Source organism: Colossoma macropomum, unplaced genomic scaffold (assembly GCF_904425465.1).
Source record: "Colossoma macropomum unplaced genomic scaffold, Colossoma_macropomum, whole genome shotgun sequence".
In the NCBI taxonomy this organism is placed as follows: Eukaryota; Metazoa; Chordata; class Actinopteri; order Characiformes; family Serrasalmidae; genus Colossoma; species Colossoma macropomum.
The window spans coordinates 35,083,149-35,110,632 of NW_023494792.1; the positions used below are offsets into that span (position 1 = coordinate 35,083,149).

The 27,484-nt window shown below is 39.9% G+C and overlaps 2 protein-coding genes across 2 annotated transcripts; both read left to right on the forward strand.

Annotated features, from left to right (window-relative positions):
- The first annotated feature begins 474 nt into the window (after nt 1-474).
- On the forward strand, nt 475-9,929 carry LOC118812192 (sialic acid-binding Ig-like lectin 9). Its single transcript, XM_036576976.1, has 4 exons — nt 475-859; nt 986-1,306; nt 1,449-1,702; nt 9,865-9,929. Exons 1-3 carry the CDS (start codon nt 631-633, stop codon nt 1,493-1,495), a joined length of 597 nt encoding a protein of 198 aa, XP_036432869.1. The 5' UTR covers nt 475-630; the 3' UTR covers nt 1,496-1,702; nt 9,865-9,929.
- Nucleotides 9,930-12,912: 2,983 nt separating this feature from the next.
- LOC118811182 (myelin-associated glycoprotein-like) lies at nt 12,913-21,917 on the forward strand. The gene is made up of 2 exons (XM_036575347.1): nt 12,913-13,250; nt 21,613-21,917. Exons 1-2 carry the CDS (start codon nt 13,043-13,045, stop codon nt 21,915-21,917), a joined length of 513 nt encoding a protein of 170 aa, XP_036431240.1. The 5' UTR covers nt 12,913-13,042.
- Nucleotides 21,918-27,484: the final 5,567 nt, after the last annotated feature.

A 27,484-nucleotide genomic window follows, 5' to 3' on the forward strand; every position in this document is an offset into this window, starting at 1 on the left:
CTCCTAAAAGGTACGAGGAGAAGACAATAAAAATTTGCTGAATGTTTCCACATAAGGTGTAGAGAGGAGATTCTATCACTGAAAACATGTTAACAACTGAGAAAAATATGTATTAAACTAATTAACATACTTGTTTGCCTGTTTCTCTCTTCTGCAGGTGATTTTTCCTCATCAGAAAGATGAAGTTTGCTGAGAAAATTGCAGCATTTTATTGTCTATTTCGAGGTTTGTGTGCTATTACAGAATGCTGTGTGTAACTCATGACATATTTCTACCTATTTAATGTGAAATGTGTGATTTGCTCATTTGTGTATTTTCTGTAGTGTTTATTCAGGTTGTTGCAGTTCTGCTTTATATAAAACGTTCTGATTATTCAGAGTCTGGCCTGATGTGTTTATGTGTATTAATGCCTTTATATGGTTCTGTTTGTGTGTATGTTTGTGTGTGTGTGTGTGTGTGTGTGTGTGTGTGTTTGTGTGTGTGTGTGTTTCAGTTACTTTTTGCCTAGATTCCTTCAGCATCATTCTGCCACAGAGTGTAGACGCTGTGAGAGGACGCTGTGTTGTCATTCCCTGCACTTTTACAATTGAGGACAAGTTTGAAAAAGATCTCCAGAAAAATCTTAAAGGAATGTGGTTTAAAGATGGCACTGAGCAAAATCACATAGTCTTTGACTCCACAACACCTAAAGACAACAAGATTAAAGGGAAAATAACAGGAGATCTCAGAATGAAGAACTGCACCACCATCTTCAACAGTGTCAATAAGAGTCACAGTGGGAGATATTACTTCAGAATTTCAGAGTCAGGAGAACTGAAATACACTTACACAACTGCATCTGTTTATATAAATGTCAGTGGTGAGTGATACAGTGAAATTAATGTATAGTGTGACTGTTCTTCTGAGATAATAATAATGTATTTGAAATATAGCTGTGGTACTTTTTTAATATGACACTCTAACACTCCTCATCTGTGTGTCTCAGACTCTCCCCCCAAACCCACACTGAGTCTGTATGGAGATCAGATGGAGGTGCAGGATCGGAGGGTGTTGGAGGGCAGCTCTGTGAGTTTGTTCTGCTCTGCTTTTTCTCTGTGTCCCTCTGTACTGCCCACATTATCATGGAGCCCCCTGCCAACTAACATCAGCCAGGAGCAGAACCAAAACACCAGCTTCATCTCCTCTCAGCTGAACTTCATCACTACTCACCTTCATCATAGACTCAGATTCAACTGCACTGCCACCTACCAGCTGGAGAACAATGACACCAAAACCACCCAGCGCTCTCTGGTTTTACGAGTCCTGTGTAAGACTGGGTTATGAACATTTTACCCAGTAATTTCTGCATTAAAGTCTCATGTTCTAGTTGTTTGTAATGTCCTGAATCTGATCAACTCCATGGAGTTGAATTAATATCTTAGTAATACATTATTCTGTTCTTCTCTCAGATCCCCTAAGAACACATCTGTATCAGTGTCTCCATCTGGTCCAGTGATGTTGGGCAGGTCAGTGAGTCTGAGCTGCAGCAGTGATGGAAACCCAGCAGTGAACTACACCTGGTACAGAGAGAATGGAGAGCAGATAGAGACCGGACCCTCTCTCACCATCAACAAGACTGATGATACACACAGTGGTTTATACTACTGTAGAGCTCAGAACCAACATGGAGCTCAAAACTCATCTGTGCAGCTGGACATTCAGTGTGAGTAAAAGCTGGAATATTGTATTTGCTAATTTGGTTTGCTTGCCTTCATTAAACACAAATTTTGATAAATGTCACAATATGTACTGCAGTTTGTTGTGGAATCAATAACTAGTCAACTTTTTGTCACCAACCAAATTGGCAGTTCTTCTACTGTGTAATTTGGCTCTTTATGTATGATGTCAGTGTTTGCACTCTTGAAGCCTCTCTCTGTCCTTTTTTGTGGAGACACAACCTCAGTTTTGTGTTCAAGAGCTGTGAGTGAGACTAAACTGTGTCCATAAGACTTCATCCAGCAAATCTGTACTCAGATTCTCCACTGTCCAGTTCAGAGACAGAAAATCTAATGCAAATCCCCTCAATACTGACCAACCTAATAGGGTTTAGATGCTGTCTTCCAATTCCAAAATAATTGGGACAGTATATGAAATGCAAATAAAAATCAAATGCAGTGATTACTTTGAACTGTAGCTAAACAAAAATACAAAGGCAAGATGTTTAATGTTTTTACTTAAAGTTGAATTTTTTCATTAATATACACTCATTCTGAAATTGATGCAAAGAGCACGTTCCAAAAAATTGTAACAGTGGAAATTTAAGATTAAAAATAGGTTATGCAATCCTACTTAGTGTAGTAAAATATGAGTTGTTTAAAGAGCAATAATAGTTGTCACACATCCCGGCTCTGATGCACACTCAGACTCCATCTCCCAGAATCCTCTGAGAGATCACCTGACTCACGTGACCCCTGACCTTCCCTCACGCTCCAATCAGCGCTCACAGTCTCCTGAATACTAACTCTGTTCACCTGTGTTCCATGTCACATGACTTGTTTAGTTTAGTTTAAAAGCCCGGGCTTTAGCTTAGCCAGATTGCGAGGTATTGCTTCTCTTGTAGAACTACTGAGCGTTTCTCCTGTGTTTTTGTGATTGCCTTTTTGTGTTTGGACTGTTTTTCTGGATTTCTGGTTTTTCCCTTTTGTCTTTGCCCTTTGGTTATGGTTGCCATTTTGTACCTTGTTGCTGTTTTGGATCTGACCCATGCCTGTTTACTGACCACGATTCTTGTCAAACCCTTGGATATTAAAGCCTCATCTTTTGTTTTTTACCGTGAGCGTCTGGCCCTTTCTGTCTCGTTACAGAATACCTCGCCCGCAATGCAGACGGCGGATCCGGAGGCTTTTCAGAAGGCTTTAGCTGAACAAGGCCAATTGCTAGGCCGACATCAGCATGCATTATCTGGAGTTACCCACTCTCTTGAGTCACTAGCACACCAGCAATTACAACAACAAGCTCAACTGATGCAACTTGTGGCAAGTGTAAAAGGACTCACTGATCAACTTCAGAATTTGAACATTGTAGAATCAGAGGCAAGCGCCACCAGCCCTTTGGCCCAAGCTGAAACACCAAGCTCCCTGTTTCCAGTGAGTAAACCTGATAAATTTGATGGGAACCCTGATAACTTTCGTGGATTTTTGCTCCAGTGCTCAATCTTTTTTGATAACTCCCCAGCAAGTTCTGATCAGGCTAAAATTTCATTTATAGTCTCTCGTCTAGCGGACAGAGCCTTAGAATGGGCCACAGCCAGCTGGTCTCATATACATAACCTTTCCTACACCCAATTCCTCAAGGAATTCCAAATTGTATTTGATCACCCATATGAAGGAAAGGTTAGTGGGGAGTTGTTATCCAAACTATACCAAGGTAATCGCTCAGTAGTCAATTATGCGTTAGAGTTCCGCACCTTAGCAGCTAGCAGTGGGTGGAACGAGGCAGCTCTTTTGGTCACCTTCCGTCAAGGACTGAATCCGGAAATTCTGACTGAATTGGCTTGCAAAGATGACGACTTAACGTTAGATCAGCTCATTACACTTTCCATCAGACTCGACCATTTATTGAATAACCGTGGCAAACCCAGAGTAGACCAAGCCAGGAAGATGATCACCAGAATGAAAACCCCCCAAGACTCAGTGGAACAGAAAGAAGTGGAAGAACATATGCAGTGTGATTCTTCCCGTCTCTCCAAGGAAGAAAGACTCCGTCGATTGAGAGAAAACCTGTGTCTGTATTGTGGTGGTGCTGGTCATCGCATCCGTGACTGTAGAACCCGACCACAAACACATAAGGCGCCGACCCCTGGAAAGCACGTGGAGTATACTCCACGTGCTAATGTGGTGAGTGTTCCCACAAAGGGGTTGGTTTCTAAATCATTCTTGTTGCCTGTAACTGTATGCTGTCACCAAACTTCTGTTGTTATTTCAGCCCTCATAGATTCCGGTGCCGAAGGAAACTTTATTCATGCTGATTTGGTGGAACAACTAAAAATCCCTGTGGAGGCCCTGGAAACGTCGCTACGGGTGGCAGCATTAGATGGAGGTCCAGTAGGAGTGGGAACCATCTCAGCGATAACAGAGCCTGTTCATCTGGAAACCAGCGCCCTACACACTGAACTTTTACCCTTGCTAGTATTAGAATACTCCGAATTTGAATTGATCCTAGGTCTCCCATGGCTTGAAAAACACAATCCCACGATTTCCTGGACTGAACATGAAATACAGAAGTGGTCAGACTTTTGCCTTCAGACATGTATTTCACCCCCTGTAGTTTCCATCCGATCCACTTCAGTTGAAAGCCCTAATACTGACATTCCCATTGACATTCCCCCTGAGTACTCGGTCCTCAAAGAGGTCTTCAATAAGAACAATGCCACACAATTACCTCCACATCGCTCATATGACTGCTCTATTGATCTTGTAGATAATCCAGTACTTCCCAAAGCCCGAGTCTATCCGTTAACCCAAGAAGAAGAAAAAGCCATGGATACTTATATTCAGGAAGCCCTTGAACAAGGGTTCATTAGACCCTCCACCTCACCCGTAGCCTCCAGCTTTTTCTTTGTAAAGAAGAAAGACGGAGGTCTTCGTCCCTGTATTGATTACAGAGGTTTAAATCAGATTACTAAAGCCTACCCTTATCCTCTACCCCTAGTGCCAGTAGCTTTAGAACAGTTAAAGGGAGCCCAATACTTCACTAAACTAGACCTTAGAAGCGCTTACAATTTGATTAAAATAAAAGAAGGGGATGAATGGAAAACTGCCTTTGTGACCACTAGGGGGCACTATGAGTACTTAGTTATGCCTTTTGGCCTCTGTAACGCCCCCTCTGTATTCCAGGCTTTCATTAACGATGTTCTAAGAGACATGTTAGGTGAATACGTCATCGCCTATCTTGATGACATCCTTGTGTATTCTCCTAACAAACATACTCATGTAGAACATGTTCGTACTGTTCTGAAACGTCTCCTTGAAAATAATTTATTTGTTAAGGGCGAAAAATGTGAATTCCATCTCCAGTCTGTTGCTTTCTTAGGGTATGTGATCAGTTCTCAAGGCGTGGTGATGGATGATAAAAAGGTAGAGGCAGTAGTTCAGTGGCCCACTCCCTCTTCAGTTAAAGAACTGCAAAGATTCCTTGGGTTTGCTAATTTGTATCGCAGGTTCATTCGCAACTTCAGTAGCATTGCTGCTCCCCTAACCTCCTTGTTGAAAGGTAATCCCAAGAAGTTAATTTGGAATACACAGGCTGAAAATGCTTTTCAAACTTTGAAAGAGACCTTTACCACGGCTCCCATACTTAAACACCCTGATCCCTCAGAACCTTTCGTAGTAGAAGTTGATGCCTCAGAAACCGGTATAGGAGCGGTTTTGTCCCAGCGATCAGGCTCTCCCCCGAAACTCTATCCCATTGCATTTTATTCTCACAAGTTAACCCCAACAGAGAGGAACTACGGTATAGGAGATCGTGAGTTATTAGCCGTTAAGCTGGCATTAGAGGAATGGCGGCACTGGTTAGAGGGAGCTAACCATCCTTTTGTAGTGTTGACTGACTATAAGAATTTGGAGTACCTTCGTAACGCGAAAAGACTGAATGCACGCCAAGCCCGATGGTCCCTGTTCTTCTCACGGTTTAATTTCAATATAACATATCGCCCCAGTTCCAGGAATACAAAAGCAGATGCTTTATCTAGAATACATCAGAGTAACAATCCAGTTCCCATTCAGACCACATCTGAACGTATTTTACCCACTGAGGTTTCTATATCCTCTGTTCGTTGGGAGGTCGATGATGAGATCAAGAAAGCCTTGGTTAATTTTAATGTTCCTGATCAGTGCCCTCCAGGAAAACTCTATGTACCTAACCAATTTCGCACTCAGCTAATTACATGGGCCCATTCTCCACTCACTTCTGGCCACCCCGGGGAGACTCGTACACAACAATTGTTAGCCAATCGCTATTGGTGGGAATCCATGAACAAAGACATTCACACGTTTGTAGCATCATGCTCCACCTGTTCTCAATGCAAAACCCCCAAGACCTTACCCGCTGGTAAACTAGTCCCATTACCAATACCCGTCAGACCCTGGTTACACTTAGCAGTGGACTTTGTTACAGACCTGCCTGAATCTCAAGGTTATACCACAATCCTTACAGTCATTGACCGGTTCTCACGTGGAGTCCGTTTTGTGCCCTTTGCCTCTATCTCCAGTGCATTTCAGACAGCAGAGACTCTGTTTAACCAGGTCTTCCGCTTTTTCGGTATACCGGAAGACATTGTTTCGGATAGAGGCCCTCAGTTCACCTCCCAGGTATGGTCTGCATTTTTTGAACATGTAGGAGTATCTATAAGTCTAACTTCCGGCTATCACCCTCAGTCCAACGGTCAATGTGAGCGCATGAACCAGGAATTAGGAAAATTCCTAAGACTCTTCTGCCATAATAACCCAAATGATTGGTCCCGTTTTTTACTATGGGCAGAAATGGCCCAAAACTCCCTCATGAGCTCAGTTACAGGCATCACCCCTTTTCAGTGTATTCTCGGTTACCAACCTCCCCTAGCGCCTTGGACTGGTGTCATGACAGATGTTCCTGCAGTGGATGCCTGGATGCAACGAAGTGAGAGGATTTGGGAAGAAACTCACCAACGTATTGAGATTATGCTACAAAGGAACAAAGAACAAGCAGACCGTCATCGAAGTGCTACACCCGTATACCAACCTGGAGACCGTGTGTGGTTATCTACCAAAGACTTCAAAGCTACAGAGGGAAGTAAAAAGTTACAGCCTAAATATGTTGGTCCATTTAAAGTGCTTAAAAGAATCAATGATGTGACTTATAGATTAGATTTGCCCCCTCGTTACAGAATATCCCGTTCTTTTCATGTTTCACTTCTGAAACCTGTCATTGCAGGGCCTTTGGACGAGGCTACGCCGGACGTCACGCCACCTCCCCCGGAGGAGATAGATGGTGCACCAGTTTATGCTGTCCGTCGGCTGCTGGACTCCCGGAGACGTGGAGGTGACCTCCAGTACTTAGTGGACTGGGAGGGATACGGCCCAGAGGAGCAGTGCTGGGTCTCAGCACGTGACATCCTGGATCCTGGCCTAATTGCAGACTTCCACAGTCAACACCCTGAAAAACCTGCTCCTCGCCCTAGGGGTCGTCCACGAAAGGTGCTCCCAAGTTCACTTCCTGATTGTCTGCGGGGTCGTCGTAGACGAACCCCATCTGTCCAGCACTGCGGCGGCTCTGGGTCTGCTCCTGTTCGGATCTCCGGTGGTGAGCGTGGTGGTCGTCCTGGTCGGCCTCGCTCCGAGGCCACCCCGGACTCTTTAGGGGGGGGTACTGTCACACATCCCGGCTCTGATGCACACTCAGACTCCATCTCCCAGAATCCTCTGAGAGATCACCTGACTCACGTGACCCCTGACCTTCCCTCACGCTCCAATCAGCGCTCACAGTCTCCTGAATACTAACTCTGTTCACCTGTGTTCCATGTCACATGACTTGTTTAGTTTAGTTTAAAAGCCCGGGCTTTAGCTTAGCCAGATTGCGAGGTATTGCTTCTCTTGTAGAACTACTGAGCGTTTCTCCTGTGTTTTTGTGATTGCCTTTTTGTGTTTGGACTGTTTTTCTGGATTTCTGGTTTTTCCCTTTTGTCTTTGCCCTTTGGTTATGGTTGCCATTTTGTACCTTGTTGCTGTTTTGGATCTGACCCATGCCTGTTTACTGACCACGATTCTTGTCAAACCCTTGGATATTAAAGCCTCATCTTTTGTTTTTTACCGCGAGCGTCTGGCCCTTTCTGTCTCGTTACAATAGTCATGTGACTTATTTAACCTATTTTACTCCTGTACCAAAACACAACTTGGTTTGATGTCATATATAGCTAATAAAGGGGGAAGGTTTATTTGAGGTCAGAGATCTTTCAGGCAGAAATGATAAATCACCTGCTAGCTTGTTTATTAATTGGTATAAATGAACAAGATAAATGGAGCATGGAAAAATCTATCTAACCAGCACGTTGGCAAGTATGGGTCTAATGACAAACTAACAAGGTAGCAGAATGATAAAAACATATCACAGTCTCTGATGAAAAGGTTGAGTTTGATGTTGTAGTGGCAACAGAGAAGTTGTCTCAGTGAGAAGAATGTTGGTGGGGTTTTATGACCCTGTGACAAGGCAGAGAGAGAAGGTCTGGGAAACGCACAGCTGTGTCCTTTGAGAGTATTAAAGGTTATATAGTGTCTTAGTTCTGTAAAGAGGGAATCAGAGTCAACCCTTTTAGTAAATGTCCATTATCTCAAGTTTTTGGAGTTGTTATCACCTTTTGGTTATTAAACTAGGGCTGGCTTTTGAGAAGAAAACAGATAGTTACAGTGACCACACTTAAGTATAATAGAAGCAGCTAGGAAAATGCATCCATAATCCAACAGTCTACGAACAACATTCCTCAACGTTTACAACTAAATGAAGAAAACACTGAAATACTGATTCTTGGCACTAAAATTCAGAGAAAGATGCTTTATAAGCTCAGTTCTTTTGCCCCTTTTGCCCAAACCTGAAGTACAAAACCTGTATGTAATCTGAGCTTTGTTTTGTCCTGCATGTAAACAGAGTCAGTGCGTAGGTTTTTATAGCTTTTTATCATTTAAGAAATATTACTACATTTCAGCCTTTTCTATCTCAGAGTAATGCAGAGAAAGATGTTCATGCATTTGTTACAAGCACAGTTAATTACTGTAATGCTCTTCTTACTGGGTTTCTTTAAGAGAACAATGCAGCCTCTACAGCTCATACAGAGCGCAGCAGCACAGATCCTAACAAAAACAAAAAAAGAGAGATCATATCACAGTCATATCATATCACAAGAACGGCACTGGCTACTTTTAAAATTCTCAGTGCACACTTTTAAGAAACATATGAAAACATATTTCTTTAATTGAACATTTAATTAAAAATCTCTGTTTGGTATTTATATTTGTAATTTGATATATGCCGTTATCTTGTATTATTTTAATTTAATATTCATAATTTCTTCTTCTTCTTTTGAGCTTTATCACCTGTCTATGAAACACTGTGAAAAAAGAGCTCTGTACATACAAAAGTATTATTATTATTATTATTATTGTTATTATTATTAATGCTGAAATATATACACACATTCTACACAATGTCTTTTTCAAGGACATCAATGTTTATTTCAACATGACAACACCAAGCCACAATCTGCATGTGTTACAAAAGCATGGCTGTATAGTCAGAGAGAGCGGGTGCTAGACTGGCCTGGTTGCAGTCCAAAACGTGGCTTATGATGAAGCACAAAGTACAACAATGATGTAAGTACGTAGGTATGGTCGCGCAGCTGAGGACTGGAAGAATGGCAAAAAATTTGATTTTCAAAACTGCATCAGTTGGTGTCTTCAGTTCCCAAACGATTATTAGGTGCTGTTAAAAGGAACGGTGATATAACACAGTAGTAAACATGCTCCTGGTAAACATGCTCCTAGTTTTTTATATGTGTTAATGTATTCATTAAGTATTGTGTCAATTTTAATACCGGTTAACCAGAATTTACTACTCATTACTATTTGTTTTATTTTCATTTCATAAAACTGTCCCAACCTTTTTGGACCTGAGGTTTGTATATACTATTATGCAGCTCTCTATTTCCTTTCTCAGATTCTCCTAAGAACACATCCGGGTCAGTGTCTCCATCTGGAGACTTATATCACCTTTAATCAGTGTTCTAACAGCTTTGGAGGCCAATACTGCAGGTTCTCCAGTATACGAGACCAATCTGTTCTGTCCTCTCTCCTCCCTCAGATGCTCCCAGGAAAACGTCAGTGTCAGTGTCTCCATCTGGTCCAGTGATGTTGGGCAGGTCAGTGAGTCTGAACTGCAGCAGTGATGGAAACCCAGCAGTGAACTACACCTGGTATAGAGAGAATGGAGAGCAGATAGAGACCGGACCCTCTCTTACCATCAACAAGACTGATGATACACACAGTGGTTTATACTACTGTAGAGCTCAGAACCAACATGGAGTTCAAAACTCATCTGTACAGCTGGACATTCAGTGTGAGTACAATGGTGAAGCTCCAATTGCTTTGTTTATGAAATTTCCATTCACTATACTAAGGCCTCATCCTACTCACTCACTATTTCTGACGTTTTCACTGGTGTATAGTTACTCATTTTCAGATACATTTTAAATATTTATGATAATGGACAGACGTGTGAGGAAATGCCAGGTTGGAGTGAGGAGGAGAAGCCAGGGTGGAAGCAGAAGGAGGAGCCAGGGTGGAGTTAGGAAGTGAAGCTGGGGTGAAGTAAGAAGGAAAAGCTGGGCTGGAGTTAGGAGGTGAAGTTGGACAGGAGATCGAAGAAGTTGGGCCACAGTGAGGAGGAGAAGCAGGGTGGAGTTAGGAAGAGAAGCCAAATTGGAGTTAAGAGGAGAGGCTAGGCTGGAATTAGGAGAAGAACCTGGATTGGAGTCAGGAGGTGAAGTCACAGTGGAGTCAAGAGAAGAAGCCAGGCCAGAGTCAAGAGGGGAACCCGGTCAGGAGTTAGGAGGAGAACATGGTGTAGAGTCAGGAAGAGGAAAGAAGAGTTTGAGACAATAAAAGACTTATATCACCTTTAATCAGTGTTCTAATAGTTCTGGAGGCCAATACTGCAGGGTCTCCAGTAGATGAGATTTGGGACCCATTTTTCCCAGCTGAGCTGGGAGGGTGAAGTGGTGTCTACTGTTAATCTGTTCTGTCCTCTCTCCTCCCTCAGATGCTCCCAGGAACACATCAGTGTCAGTGTCTCCATCTGGTCCAGTGATGGGCAGGTCAGTATCTCTGAACTGCAGCAGTGATGGACACCCAGCAGTGAACTACACCTGGTACAGAGAGAATGGAGAGCAGATAGAGACCGGACCCTCTCTCACCATCAACAAGACTGATGATACACACAGTGGTTTATACTACTGTAGAGCTCAGAACCAACATGGAGTTCAAAACTCATCTGTGCAGCTGGACATTCAGTGTGAGTACAATGGTGAAGCTCCAACTGCTTTGTTTATGAAATTTCCATTCACTATACTAAGGCCTCATCCTACTCACTCTCTATTTCTGACTTTTTCACTGGTGTATAGTTACTTATTTTCAGATACATTTTAAATATTTATGATAATGACCAGACGTATGAGGAAATGTAAGGGTGGAGTTACAGGGTGAAGACAGGCCAGGGAGGAGAAGCCAGGGTGGAATTAGGAGAAGAAGTTGGGCCAGAGTTTGGAGGAGAAGCCAGGCTGGAGTTAGAAGGAGAAACTGGGCAAGAGTTAGAAAAAGAAGTTGGGCTGGGGATAGAAGGTGAAGCCTAGCCAGAGAAGGGAGGAGGAGGAGCCAGGTGGAGGAGGACAGGGAAGCCAGGGTGGAGTTAGGAGGTAAACCACAAATGGAGTTAGGAGGAGAAGCTGGACTTGAGATAGAAGAAGCTGGGCCACAGCAAGGAGGAGAAGCAGGGTGTAGATAGGAAGAGACAAGGGTGGAGTTAGGAAGAAAAGCCAGGCTGGAATTATTAAGAGAACCTGGAGTGGAGTCAGGAGGTAAAGTAAAGAGGAGAAGCCAGTCAGGAGTTAGGAGGAGAACATGGTGTGGAGTCCGATAGAGAAAAGCCATGTTGGAGTAAATGTTAGACTTATAGTGCTTCATAGTAGTGGTCTGATGGCGAAACTGTTCGGGAGGCCAATCCTGCAGGAATCCACCGGACGAGACTTGAGACTTAAAAGGCACAGCATAGCCTGGAGAATAAAGTGGAGAGAGGAGTACTGTTAATCTGTTCTGTCCTCTCTCCTCTCTTAGATGCTCCTAAGAACACGTCAGTGTCAGTGTCTCCGTCTGGTCCAGTGATGTTGGGCAGTTCAGTGTCTCTGAACTGCAGCAGTGATGGAAACCCAGAAGTGAACTACACCTGGTATAGAGAGAATGGAGAGCAGATAGAGACCGGACCCTCTCTCACCATCACTGAGACTGATGATACACACAGTGGTTTATACTACTGTAGAGCTCAGAACCAACATGGAGCTCAAAACTCATCTGTGCAGCTGGACATTCAGTGTGAGTACAATGGTGAAGCTCCAATTGCTTTGTTTATGAAATTTCCATTCACTATACTAAGGCTACCCTGCAATGGACTGGCGACCTGTCCAGGGTGTGTCCTGCCTTTCGCCCAGTGACTGCTGGGATCGGCTCCAGCTCCCCTCGGGACCCAGAAGGATACGCAACATAGAAAATGTGTGTGTGTATAATAAAGCCTCATCCTACTTACTCTCTCCTTTTGGCTTTTCGGTGGTGTATAGTTACTCAATTTCAGATACATTTTTAAATATTTGTGATAATGGCCAGACATATGAGGAAATGCCAGGTTGGAGTCAGGAGGAGAAGTCAGGGTGGAGTTAGAGGGTGAAGACAGGCCCAGGAGAAGCCAGGCTGAAATTAGGAGAAGAGGTTGGGTGGAATCAGGAAAAGAGGTTGGACAAGAGTTTTGAAGGAGAAGCTCTGCTGAAGTTAGAAGGAGAAACTGGGCTGGAGTTAGAAAGAGAAGCTGGGCTGGGGCCAGATGGAGGCAGAAAAAGATGTCAGGGTGTTGTTAGGAGGAAAACCTGGTATGGAGTTAGGAAGAGAAGGTGAACTAGAGATAGAAGCTGGCCACAGTGAGAAGAAGAAGCAGGGTGGAGTTAGTAGAAGAACCCGGAATGGAGTGAGGAGGTGAAGTAAAGAGGAGAAGGCAGTCAGGAGTTTGGAGGAGAACATGGTGTGGAGCCAGAAGGAGAAAAGCCATGTCTTATAGTGGTGGTTTGATGGCAAAACTCTAGTGGACAAGACTTGGCACCTAAGAGGCACAGCTTAGCCTAGAAGATGAGGTAGCAAGAGGCATACTGTTAATCTGTTCTGTCCTCTCTCCTCCCTCAGATGCTCCTAAGGATGTGTTAGTGTCTCCATCTGGTCCAGTGATGTTTGGCAGTTCAGTGTCTCTGAGCTGCAGTAGTGAAGGAAACCCAGCAGTGAACTACACCTGGTACAGAGAGAATGGAGAGCAGATAGAGACCGGACCCTCTCTCACCATCAACAAGACTGATGATACACACAGTGGTTTATACTACTGTAGAGCTCAGAACCAACATGGAGCTCAAAACTCATCTGTGCAGCTGGACATTCAGTGTGAGTACAGTGCCATAACGCTTTATTTGCTCTGCTTATGCAGTTATGTGCAGTAGGAATGCACAGGAATTTCAACCATTAGACTTCAAATGCTTGTGGGAAACCATGAAGTATTATATTTTCGTAATTTTTCAGCTCATCTAAACTATCAGGACATTTAAGCTGTACAGAAAATGCTGAGAATTTTCCTTAGATAATATGTGACTTTCCTCCAGCAGAGACAGTGGGAAATAATCCATTGTTTTAAAAGTAAAAAGGAATAAAACCTCACTATAAAACTGTAGTATTTCTCTGTCAGTTCTCTTTCACAACGTGGTGATTATCTTTTGAAGCATCACCAGCATTATGTTGATTTTTTCAGTCTTCTGCTTCTGTCAAGCTGACAGAATATGTACGTTAACATGTACCATAATACACACACACACACATTTTGCTTATATGATAGTTGGAAGAGAATGATTGGTGATTGACAGGTGGATGAATTCATCTCATCCTAGGGGTGGGCAACATGGCAAAAAATGTGATATCACATATATGATATGTCATGAAGTTTTCACATTGTTACAATATTTATTTTTTTCTGACATCTGATAAGTTACAACAGAAAAAGTAAAGCCACATTTAATACATATGATCAAAAAGTATGAATCCAATGTTTTATACTCAACATTCACTTACTGTGCTCCACAAAATCCATTTAACCAGGACTAATCAAGCTGTCTTTGTAAATACACTTGAAGTTGTTATATGTGTATTAAGTACTGTGCTAGAAACAATGTCAGCATATTGTGACATGATTTTTCATGATAACAATTGTTATTGTCATACTGCTCAGCCCTATCTCATCATATTCATCTTAGTGTGCATATTGAAAAATTACTTTAGTTTTAGCAAAACCTCTACATATAAGTGCACTTTTTAATGCTTGTTTAGCTTTTGGGCATCAGTGCCCTTTAGAAAGGAATATTAGCTACAAACGTTTGATTAAAGTTATCAAAGTTAAAGTGAAAATGTTTGCAGCACAATACTGAGTGGAGTATAAGCTGCCTAGACAAGTGAAGTCACCAAGCCTCTAGTTTCGGTTTGCCATTGTTTATTTTAGTCTCAACGTTTGATCAGATGAATCACAGGAAGTTCATCATGAAAGAGCGATTAGCACGCTGTGGCAGTGTTTAGAATACCCTTTAGTCATGAGTAGCGCCTTGCACAATAGACATCAGCATGAAGTTTCTGATCTTGGGTAAGACAGGGAAACTCCTCAAGAGACAGTAATGCAGAAAATTTTAGAGGAAGCAAGAATAAAATAGGAAGCCTCATGCTCCTCTGGCCTCCACTGGGTATTCACTGAACAAGATTTAGTGACAAAGCCAGGAAACAGAACTGTTCAAAACTGATACAAGGGAAGCATTGAGGGCCTGATGTTCTGAGCCTTTAGCAGCAGTTTGAGACACAAATTGGACTCATGGCACACGCAGAACAAGTATGAAACTGGCATAACCACACAGTTTATGGGCTGTGTACATAGAAAAAATGTAAAACGTTCTTCTCTCCCTCGTAAATATGGCATGTCTCAAAATGAAATCTGCAGACGAGGTAGAAGAGACCTTGCTAGCACTGATATACAAGGCTCACTACTCGCTCAGGCACATTCACAACACATTGACTGACACATTGTGGTTTACTAACTTAAACAACATGACATGTTTAAATCTTATGTTTAAAAACATTCATTTAAATTTTACATTTCATTATACGGTCTGCCATTCATTACAAAGCATCTTGCCATTTGCTGCTGTTTTCATCACTTTTCAAACAGTTTTGGGAAGAATTATGAGTGACTGAAGGTCTTGAAGGATACATCAGTTGAGTCCTGCCATTTTTCTGAAATGAAGGATGCTTTCTTGGCCTAATTTGAAGCATCCTACAAAATGGCACAGCCTTCAGTGGCATTGAGAAATGCAGTCTCATCTGAACCCTCCTTGGCTTTCAGGCATGGCTACATTATGTTAATGAAGAGCTGCGAAAAACATGGGATGTTTGGACAAAAAGTGGCCAAAGATATTGAAAGTGCATTTGCATATTGGGTTGGATTTACGGACATTAGAGCAACTTGTGGCTGCTGGTCTTGTGTCGTTTTTCCACTGCCTTTTAAAACCAGATGTAAATTTGCTTTATGGTCTTAAAAGATGTGTTTGGAGACTTTCTTTAACAGTAACAGCAGACAGGTTAGATGGAGGAATGAGTCTCAAACCTGTGCTGAAAGCACACTTTCAAAGTGACACTGCTTAAACTCTCAGGACAATATGTGTGATATGCATGCATAGCCTGTGTCATCATTTCAGAAATTCTATTTGTAGGGTGTAGAACATTTTGGTGGGAAAAACTTCATTCATTAACGCTGTTTACATCTCTTCATCACTGAACTTTCATTTTCTGTCTCGAGCTTATTGATGGCCCCATTATTTCACTGTGCCTTTTAAACCCTGTATCTCGAGAGTGAGCAGCTAGTGGGCGAAGCTACATACAGTTTGCATGATAAGCTACAGTGAATGTAATTAGCCCAGTTTGGCCCAGGTGCACCAACATTACTGCCCAGTCATTAGTACCTGTTAGTGTCCAGACACACCAACCCAACGAGGAAGAACTAGTGTCAACTAAGCCTGACAGATCAATGAATTCTGATTATGTTCATAATTATGCGACTAAAAAAAACATGAAATGACTGAGCTTTTGTGCATCCAAGCTTTACTATTAATAACAATATTAAAGACTTTCTAATTGGGCATATGCCATTGAAATACCGCTTGTTTAGAAATTTGGAGAGTTGAATAGTAAAAAAGGTTAAAATGAACGTCTGCAGTGCTAAAATGTTACTACTTGCCGTTGTTACTACCTGACGTTGAAAAACGGGGCCTCTTGAGAGAGTCATGTACGGATCTGCTCTCTTATTTCTCTCTTCGTACTCTGATTCTCAGCTCTCACAGCCAAATGCCTTTGCCGATTCAACTTGCTCTATCAGCAAAAACAGCATTGATGAGAACCGACTAGTGCCAAGAGGCATGTTGTGATTTTCAGAAATGGCGCCTCATCTTGGATAATCATTTGTTCTCCTTCCCTAGATAAACACCGCTATCGTCCAATCAATGATTTGTGACATCATCAGCCAGTGCCTTTGCTGTTTTTCAAATTCCTACCAGTGACTCCTGCTCATGCACAGCAACAGGTAACTCCACAAATACATTGTTTATGAGCTACTTCCATACTGAAATGTATTAGGATAAAACAAATGGGTACAAAACGGATAGTGTGGATAGATAATGTTGAGTCTCTCATACAGGCTAGTCAGTTATGTTACCCTGTAGCATTGCTAACCGGTTATCTGGCAAGTTAAGTTGTGTTTAGCAAACAGTAAGACTAAGAAAAGTGTGATTTTTTTAAGGATATGTTTGACAACATTCACAAATACCTAACAGATCAACTTATGAGCTACCTAAAGCGTATCTAGTTAGCATGCTAGCAGACTTAGTAGTACTTTGCACAGCATGATGAGCAGCTTGTCCTGGGTAGCCAATAGCTGCTGATCCTGGATAGTCAACTGGACATTGTTCATGGCTGTATTTCTTCTGGAATCTGCATGAAATCCTTTTTAATGACTGTGTTAATCTGAGATTTAGATCTAGCAAATTAATTCTGCTATTGACTGTATTAATCTTTGACAGCCTGTTAATTCTACTACTGACAGTATTGATCGTGGATAGTTAGTTAATCCAGTTATTGACTGTAATGATCCTGGATAGTAACTCAATCTAGTTCATGACTGTATTGATCTTGGATAATCACTTAATCCAGTTCATTGATCCTGGATAGTCATTCAGTCCTGCTTAGATCCTGGATACTCAGTAAATCCAGTATCTGACTGCACTCCATAATTAAGTAATCAACTTCATGACTTTATTGGTCCCGGATAGTTAATCCAGTTAATGACTGTATTGATCCTATATAGTCAGTTAATCTATTTCATGTATTAATCTTGGATAGCCAGTTAATTGTGTTACAGACTGCATTGATCCTGGATAAATATTTAATCCAGTTCATGACTACCTTGATCCTGGATAGTCAAAAACGTTTGTCAGTGCATGGTTTGTCATCATTATTCTGTGTAGTGATTTGTTTTTAATTATTAATAATTCAATATTATCAACTTGTAATTCCATGAATCATTCAGTATTATCAACTTGTAATTCCATGTGTGCTTCTTATATTGAATCATTAATTGATTTTTGATTTTAAAAGTATTGTTTCAGTTGATCAAGTGTTTACTGAGTGGAATGAATGGTAACTTATTGATTCAGTTGAACGACTTTGATTTAGTATAATGAAACAATGAGATGAAACAATGAGTTGTGCAAGAGCAGAAAAATGCAAAACTCTGCAGAGATCTTTGAGATTATGGTTTATAATAATACAAACCCAATTCCAGTATGTGAAATGCTGATAAAAACAGAAAGCAGTGATTTGTAAATTATGTTTGACCTGTATTAAATAAAAATGGTACAAAAACAGTGTTTTATGTTGTACCAGATAAACTCCATTGTTTTTTCTGTAAATAAATGCTCATTTCAAATGTGATGCCTTCAATATATTCCATAAAAGTTGTGACAGGAGAATGTTAACCATTGTGTTAAATCACCTTTCCTTTTAACAGCACTTAATCATTTGGGGACTGAAGACACAAATTGTTCCAGTTTTGTGTAAATTTTTGATCTTCTGTTTTATGAGTCTTCAGCTGTGCAACTGTACAGGTCGTTATTGTTATATTTTGAGCTTAATATTGCGACATACTTCCCATAGTTACTGAATAATTTATATAAGTTACTGAATCACTCATATTAGTTACTGTATCATTCATAATATTTACTAAACAAGTCATAATAGATACTGAATAATTCTTAGCAGTTACTGAATATTGAGTGGTCACAAAATAATTCATAACAATCACTGAATCATTTCCTTATTTAAGTTTGGGTGCCCCTTGTCAAATTGCATGTTTAATTGATCTTCTAAGTGGAAATAAGTACACATTCTCCACAGAGAACACATTTCTGCACATTTAATATACAGTTACTGTGTATTTGCTGAATTCAACGCTTTAAAAAAAAGAAAAACATAACAAAGAAAAACGTAAACATAAAATGTTCTTGTCCTTTTTATTGCACAAAATATCTATATTGTTTTATTTCATTTCAGTACAGTAAACTAGAAATGAAGTGCTAAAACTTGTAGAAAAAAATACCCTGTATTTTTGTTCTCTGTAGATGTGCTACCTGCTATTTTCACTTAGAAAATCAACAAAACCTCATCTGAACAAGAGTATTCCAACTTGTGCACATGACTGAATCATGTTATCATGTATATTATATGCATTGCAATTCTATGTATATATATATATATATATATATATACAGTGTGCCCATTAAAGTGCACCTAGGAACATGCAAAACTGGATTATTTTGTGTTGCTCCTAGTTAGCATAAGGATTAAAAATACATCACACAGATATCTTACACTGCATTCTCTTGCTATACTGTCAGTGTCTAAAGCATACAGCTGAATAAATATATTGAATCTCCTTTGAAAATTTCAGGTTATTCATAGATGACAGAGATAAGTGAAATCAATGCTCTCCTTTGTTGGTTCCATGTTCTTCAGGTATGTTTAATTTTATGAGATACACACATAAAGGTTTTTCACAGCATGTCTACGTCTGATTACTGTAGTATTTTATCAAAAGAAATGCTAACAGAGTTTTCTCCTTTACAAGTACATTGGCTGATGAAGTCCAATTCAGGAGTCAGTGGACCCTTCAGTGCAGGCTCTAGAAAAGCAATAACAGAGTTCTTCAGAAGACTATAAGCCTACTTTACACATTTCTCAATTTTGTTAATATACGTTTTACCAAATTAAAAACAGACAAACAAAAAATTATATACCACATTTGAGCATCCATTACCATATCATAAAGCCATTTTCCATCTTTAAATGACTGGAGTGATGTCTTCACAATAATCAATTCACTAGGAATGTGATCCAATCTGTAGAGATAATTAAATACCCAAGAAAACACGTGATACCATTATGCTTCATCAGAATACATCTATCACTGAGAATCACCATCATGTAGTCAGAGAATATAGCCTATCAATGTAAAATGGAATGCATGTGTTAGCCATCTTCTAGATCAATATAACTGTTTAGTAATTTTGAACAAGAACATTTTTGGATGGTGGGCTATTCTCAACCCAGCAGTGGTCTTGATGTGTAAAAATCCAGCAACACTGTTAGGGCCACCATACGAGTACCATATCAGTGTCTCTACCATACTGATCTACCACTGTCTACTCAACAGCAGTCCCAGAAACCGACCAATAATTACAGACAGCTTAAAGACAGCTGATAAAATGTGCATGACAACATATGGGCTACAGCATCTACAGTGGACTATCAAAATAAAGTGTAACTAAACATTTTTATAAGCGGCATTAAAAATGGAAAAAGAATACACATAGTCCATTACAAAGCTATTCTATAGGCCTATTACTATCTTCCTATTTATCTTTATCTTCCTAAAAAATCTACAATTATTTCTTTCAACAGTTTTTACTGTATCATTTTGAGCTTTTTTGTCATTTTTAATACTTGGACACAAATCAATTGACCACCTGAATCTGGAACCCACAGACTAACTGGCTATCCAGAATGGATACAGCCATGAACTGGATTAACTGCTTATCCAGGGACAGTACAGTCATGAACTAGATTAACTGCTTATCCAGGATCAGCATAGTCAACTAGATTAAATGGCTATCCAGAAAAACACAGTCAATAAAGCAAGTAACTGGCTATCCAGGATCAACACTATTAGTAATAGGATTAAATGGTTATCTGGGATCAATACAGTCACAAACAAGATTAACTGGCTGTCCATGATCAATACAATTGATAATATAACTAACTGGCTATCCAGGATAAATAGAGCAAGGAATTGGATTAACTCATTAACAAGGATTAAAACAGTCAATTATAGGTCTAACTGGCTATCCAGAATAGATACAGACATGAACTGGATTAACTGGATATCCAAAATTAAAACAGTTAATAATACAAACAACTGGTTATCCAGGATCAATAAAGTCATGAACTGGATTACCTACCAATCCAGGATCAATACAGCCATGATCTGGATTAAGTGCTTATCCAGGATCAGTACAGTCATAAAATAGATTAACTGGCTATCCGGGATCAACACAATCAATAAAGCAAGTAACTGGCAATTCAGGATCAACACCATCAGTAACAGGATTAATTGCTATTCAGGATCAGCAGTCATGAACTAGATTAACTGGCTGTCGAGGATCAATACAATCAATAATATGACTAAATGGCTATCCAGGATATATACAGTCAAAAACCAGATTAACTCATTAATAAGGATTAAAACAGTCAATAATAGCTCTAACTGGCTATCCAAAATCAAAACAGTTAATAATATGACTAACTGGTTATCCAGGATCAATACAGTCATGAACTGGATTACCTTCCTATGCACGATCAATACAGTCATGAACTGGATTAAGTGCTTATCCAGGATCAGTACAGTCATGAACTAGATTAACTGGCTGTCCAAGATGAACACAATCAATAACGCAAGTAACTGGCTATCCAGGATCAACTGGATTACTGTTTGCTAAACACAACCTAACTAGCCAGATAGCCTGTTAGCAATGCTACATGGTAAGATAACTGACTAGCCTGTATGAGAGACTCAACATTATCTATCCACACTATCCGTTAGTTGATGAAATGACTAGTAAAGTTTTGTACCCATTTGTTTTATCCTAATACATTTCAGTATGGAAGTAGCTCATAAACAATGTATTTGTGGAGTTACCTGTTGCTCTGCACAACAATTCCTGGTAGGAATTTGAAAAACAGCAGGCTGTTGATGTCACAAATCGTTGATTGGACGATAGTGGTGTTTATCCAGGAAAAGAAAATAAATGATTGTCCAGGATGAGGCGCCACTTCTGAAAATCACAAATGTCCGTTGGCTCTTGTCGGTTCTCGTCAGACCATTATTGAGAAGGCTAGAGTATCAAGGTCTTTAAATTCAGCCACATTGTGATCGAATGTTGCAGTTGCATCAAGGCATATGTAGCGCTGCACTCATTTGTACTTTCATCTGGCCCTGTGCATTTATTATTGAGGGAAGTTCACAATCTTCTGAATTGCATTTATGCACTTCTTTCTCATTCTGTCTCTCTCTCTCTCTCTCTCTCTCTCTCTCTCTCTCTCTCTCTCTTAGATGCTCCCCAGAATGATCTCTTCTTCCACTGTAACAGCAGCAGTAAAGGTGGGATCGTGTGTGTTTGTGAGGTTCATGGACGTCCTGTTCCTAAACTGGAGTGGCGTCTGTCTGGACAACCTGTCCCACCCTCCGAGAGCTCATCCGTCAGGGAGGAGTCTGTGGGCCGCACAGGCCTGAAGAGTTTTATTTCCATTCATCAATCATGTACAGGCACTCTGCAGTGTATCAGCACCAACAAGCTGGGCAGCACCTCTCAGCTGTTCTACTCTGTGGCTACTCATCACTGTTCATCAGCAGGTTAGAAACACCACTTTGCTTAAACATGATGCTAATTGGTGGGCTACATTTAGCATCTGTCAAATTAGTTCCTTTCTTTCTAGTTTTACTGATGGTAACTGTAGTAATATTTCATTCACAGAATATGAACGGACTACAGGGCCATATCTGATCTCTCAGCGCTTCTTCTACTGTGTGTTGCTATTATTGGATTTCTTCTTCACAAATTAAAACAGTAAGTCCCACATTCAATAATGATTAAGCTTTCTATGGTCAAACAGAACGTATTTAGCAGAACTAACTAAAATGTTACAGTAGAGCTGACATAGTACTTTTGTAACTTAAATTGCCCCAAAAGAGTAATTCAAATTATTAAAAAGAATCTGTTGAATGAATACGCATTAACTATTTTAGTTATTATTTTCTTTGCCCAAGAAATTACAAAATGGCAGAGAAATCACTAATAGTTTTCTGTCACAGCTGTCAAGCGGACATTGCTTAAGGAGCAGCCTCTCAATCACTGTTTGCAGCTGTTTCTTCAATGTGTTTTTCAGTGTGCTAAAAATGCTAAAGCATTTTTTTTAATGCAGCTCTTGCTTGTGCTTCATCACTTACGTTGCATATTCTTGAACTGTGTAACACATACAACTGTGCCCTCCCACATTGTTCTGACATCAGACATTACACTCAGTGTCCAACAGTGAGACCAAAATGGCACAATATGTGTCATTATTTAGCAGCATTTAATATTAAACTTTCACTTTGTAAGCAGCCTCCAACTAAAAACTCTAATTTGACAGGCGCCTATAAGAGGGAAAAAATCCATTCCTGCGAGGGATAAAAATACTAAAATACATTGAATACGTTCATAAGATGAAACTTCCTGCATTAAGTCCTACTTTGAGATCTCACACGTTAAGGATGAAAAATCACAAATTCATATTACAGAGGCAAATCCTCTCTTAATTTAGAAATTATATTAAATTATAACTCACAACACTCTCAAGTCAGAAAATCCTAAACTACACAAATGTCAGGGCTGTTACTAAATAGAAATGACAAAACTAATACCAAGAAAAACAAAACCACAGTGTGTATGTTTAAGGTTAGATAGAAGTTTCGGTTTCCACGTTCACAGTTCCAGCTCTAGTATGCTAGCTTGCTTTCCAGCCTGTGTGCTTTGCTATTTCTTCTAATAGACAGCCTTATGGTTAGATTTAATTTAAATTCTGTCTCCTCCATATTCGCTGCTATAACAGTCCAATATTTTTTTTGGCAAATTTTCAACAACATCAAGACACTCAGGTAATGGGAGAAAATTACAAAGAATTTGTCTAATATTTTTAAAACCGTCACGCGCAAAACCACCATTTCACAATATGAGTAAATGTAACAGCAGCAACACTTTATTTGTAATACTTTATGAATGCATTTGTCAGGCATTATATGGCATACATAACACCTTGTAATACCGGGCATAAGCTTGTATAGTTGCTCTTAAGTAGTTATAATTGCACGCATTAAACATTATAAAGCAGTAAATTACAAAGTAATACCTAATATTTAACAAATAATTAATTTTGTCAGTAATGAGTAGTTCAATAACTTAACAACATAATTAATCTTTAATTTGTGATATTTATGTAAAGTGTTACCAACAGTAGTGTTTAGTAGTAGGGCTGCAATGATTAGTCAACAACATTAATTATACAAAACTGGACCCCCGGTAAGACCATGGGCATGTGCAGCTGGGAGTCCGAGAGATCGTAATAGTCCTCTCTCTCTCTGAGTAGGTATGATGGCCCTCTGTCTCCTCTGTCATTCAGTGTGATGCTAGCCAACATTCATTCTGACAGATTTTAATACACTCAGGGCTCCTGCTCATCTTCTGTTGCTCTTTCATAAGAAGAAATATATATATTTTTTTTTGCAGAGAGTACTTTATCACCAAATTCACACAAAGCACAACATGTGAGTATGTAAAGCACAACCCACCATGAGTCCACTTCACACTGCCTCTGACTCAGCTATCTCTCATGCATAAACACTTATCAGCTCTTTTTCTTTTTTAAATAAACAGTTTAGTAACAATTTTAAAATTATAACGGTGGCCACTGCAGGAGCTGCTCGGCATCTACTAGACCCACAAGATCCTCACACTAAATTGTTATTTTAAATATAGTGTGGAATATTGTAGAAAGTGCAAGTGTGTAATTTGACTGGATTTCTAAGGAGTTTACACTTTACTCACACACAAAATAAAAGAAAACCTTTGCACTGTCTACCGTAGTCCTTTGATATACATACAGACACCGACCAGCCGCTTCATTGAAACCACTTCCTTGTTTTTACACTCATTGACCATTTTATCGGCTCCACTTACCGTATAGGTGCACTTTGTAGTTCTACAATTACAGACTGTAGTCCATCTGCTCGTCTGCATGCTTTGTTAGCCAGCTTTCATCCTGTTTTTCAGTAGTCAGGATCCCCACATGACCACCACATTATTATGAGTTAGTCTTGTAATTATTTGGGTGCTGGATCAGCCTCAGCACTGCAGTGACATTGATGTGGTGCTGTTTTAGTGTGTGTTGTGCTGATATGAGTGGATCAGACACAGCAGTGCAGCTATAGTTTTTAAACACCTCAGTGTCACTGCTGGACTAAGAATAGTACACCAACCAAAAATATCCTGCCAGCAGCATCCTGTGGGCAACATCCTGTGACCACTGATAAAGGACTAGAGGATGACCACCACAAACTGTGCAGCAGCAGATGAGCTATCATCTCTGACTTTACATCTACCAGGTGGACGAACAAGGTGGTAGTGTCTAATAGAGTGGACAGTGAGTGGCTTAATGACTCCAGATTAGATAGAGATTAGAGCAAAATTTGATGGAGAATATACTGATGTGAAAGATCATCAGTGGAAGACACAATATTAGTGTGTTTGAAATCAAAGGCTATCCTGCATGCTCAACACTGTTTAACGCAGGAGCATTTCACACCCTCCAATCATTTAAAACCTTCTTTAACTGACAAATAACACATGTATAACAAATGTAGACATAGAAACGCTGTACTGTATATTTTACAATACAAAAGCAAAAATGTAAAACTGGCCTTTTTATACAACGTGTAGTACTTTCTTGGTTCTGTCTGCATTTCTCTTCAACTTTCCGAAGTTGTCTGAATGTTTTGTCTGTTATAGCAGTATTCAAAGGATATTCTGAATAGAATATACTTTGATGATGTAACAGTCGAGAACTGCAGCTCACCTGGACCACAGCCTAGATTTTAGAATGCAGCTTCTGCATGTACTCAAGGTGAAGTGAATTGTAGCTAGCAAGCAGCAAATGGAGCAAGTAGAAGTTGATGGCACTTCAAATTTTGTGCTAGTTTCCATCGAGCCATGGCCAGCTTTTAGGCAGACTTTTAGGCTGGAGGTTTTTGATGTACCTGGCAACCAAGGAAGACATTGTGTGTGTAGTGTGGAAGTCATGCCACAGTGGATGCCATCTTCTATACAGTGAACATCTGAAGTGAGCATCTTCCTCTACTTGACATTTTGTTACTGGATTCTTCATGTAAGGTTTCATTTAGTCATGACTACAGCAAAGAAGCACAAAGCTGACAGTACAGATGTACATGCACTTCATAACTACACACAATATGATAACTGCACAAAATCAGATTTTGTCAGTAATTTGTTCAATATGTTTGCATACATTTATCAGCTAATGGAAAAAGTCCAAAGTCAGGTAATCAGATTTCTGTAAACTGACCAATAAACTCCCAGAAGAAAAAAGGACAAGATGTAAAATTCACATGATTGGGTATAAAAAGAGTGTCCCAGAGAGACTGAGTCTTTTAGAGGGGAGGGGAGGAGACAAATAGTGCAACAATTCAAGAATATTGTAACATTGCAAAGAACTTGGGATTCCATCATCTACAGTACATAATATCATTAAAAGATTCAGAGAACACAGAGAAATCTCTGTAAGCAAGGGACATAGCCAAAAAATAATATTGGCTGGCTGTGATCTTTGGGCCTTCAGGTGGCACTGCCTGGATTCAGGAACACTTTTGAAAACTATTGTCTGTTAAGACACTGTCGCTGTATCCACAAATGCAAGATAAAACTCTACCATGCAAAGAAGAAACCACATATAAAGAGGACTGAGGTGAAGTGGAAAAGTGTCCTGTGGTCTGACGAATCAAAATTTGATATTCTTTCTGGAAATCACGGACATTGTGTCCTTTAGGCTAACTAGGAGAGTGCACTGTTCAAATGCCAGTATCTGTGATTGTACAGGGGTGCATTAGTACACATGGCATGGGTGACTTGCATATCTGTGAAGGCACTATTATTGCGGAATCATTTACACAGGTTTTGGCAACATATGCTGCCATCCAGATGCCGTCTTTTTCAGAGAAGGCCTTGCTTATTTCAGCAAGACAATATTAAACCACATTCTGCATGTATTACAACAGCATGACTCTGTAGCAAAATAGTACAGGTGCTAAACTAGTCTGCCTGCAGTCCAGACCTGTCACCACTGAAAACATCTGGTGCATTATGAAACAAAAATGTGATAAAGGAGACCCCAAACTTTGGAGCAGCTGAAATCCTGTATCAAGTAAAAATGGGAAAACATTTCACTTTCAAAACTACAGCAGTGTGTCCTCTGTTCCCAAACGCTTACAGAGTGTTGATAAAAGAAGAGGTGATGAAACACAGTGGTAAACATGCTGCTGTCCCAACTTTTTTGGAAAGTGTTGCTGGCATCAAATTCAAAATGGGCATATATTTTTCAAAAAACAATAACATTTCTCAATTTCATATGTTGTCATTGTTATCTATTTTTGATTAAATATATAGTTTAAATGCTTTGCACATCAATGGATTCTGTTTTTATTTGCATTTTGCATGCAGTTTCTTGGAAACAGGGTTGTACATGATTACATTAATTACGTTTGCATATGATTTACTGTCACACTTGCAAATTCGAGTCTGCACTTTTTTCTTTCTGTAAAACAAGACTGTACACATAACTTTCCATCAAAATCAAAGTGAATTCAAATTCACAGTTAAATATCTTCTCACTTTTGTTCTTATTTACATTTTGCACAGCATCCCAACCTTTTTGTAAATGGGGTTATAGAAAAAGAAGAATATTCAGATTCTTCATTTCGTCAAGCATGTAGTTGGTTTCAGCATTGTTCTATAAGTCTTTTGGTGCCATCTCTCAGTTGCTTTGTTTAACGCTCCTTGCTGTTTCCAGGACAGTGCTCAGTTTACACACATGTGCAAGAAAAACTAAAGAAATCAGAGTGAAGACACACATGTGCTGAAAAACCAGATTACTGAGCTAAAATCCATCTCTCTTTATTGGATTCATAGAAATCTGATAACAGCTTTAATCCTATCTAAGAAGTCGGACTATGCCATTTACATAATAACTTGAACAATCAGATAACTGACAAAATCTGAAAATAAAGCATTGATTGATAAGTCATAATATAGCTGAAATTATATACTTTTGAATTTAGTAAAGAACTGTTTCCAAAATTCATTAACAAATTAAAAAAC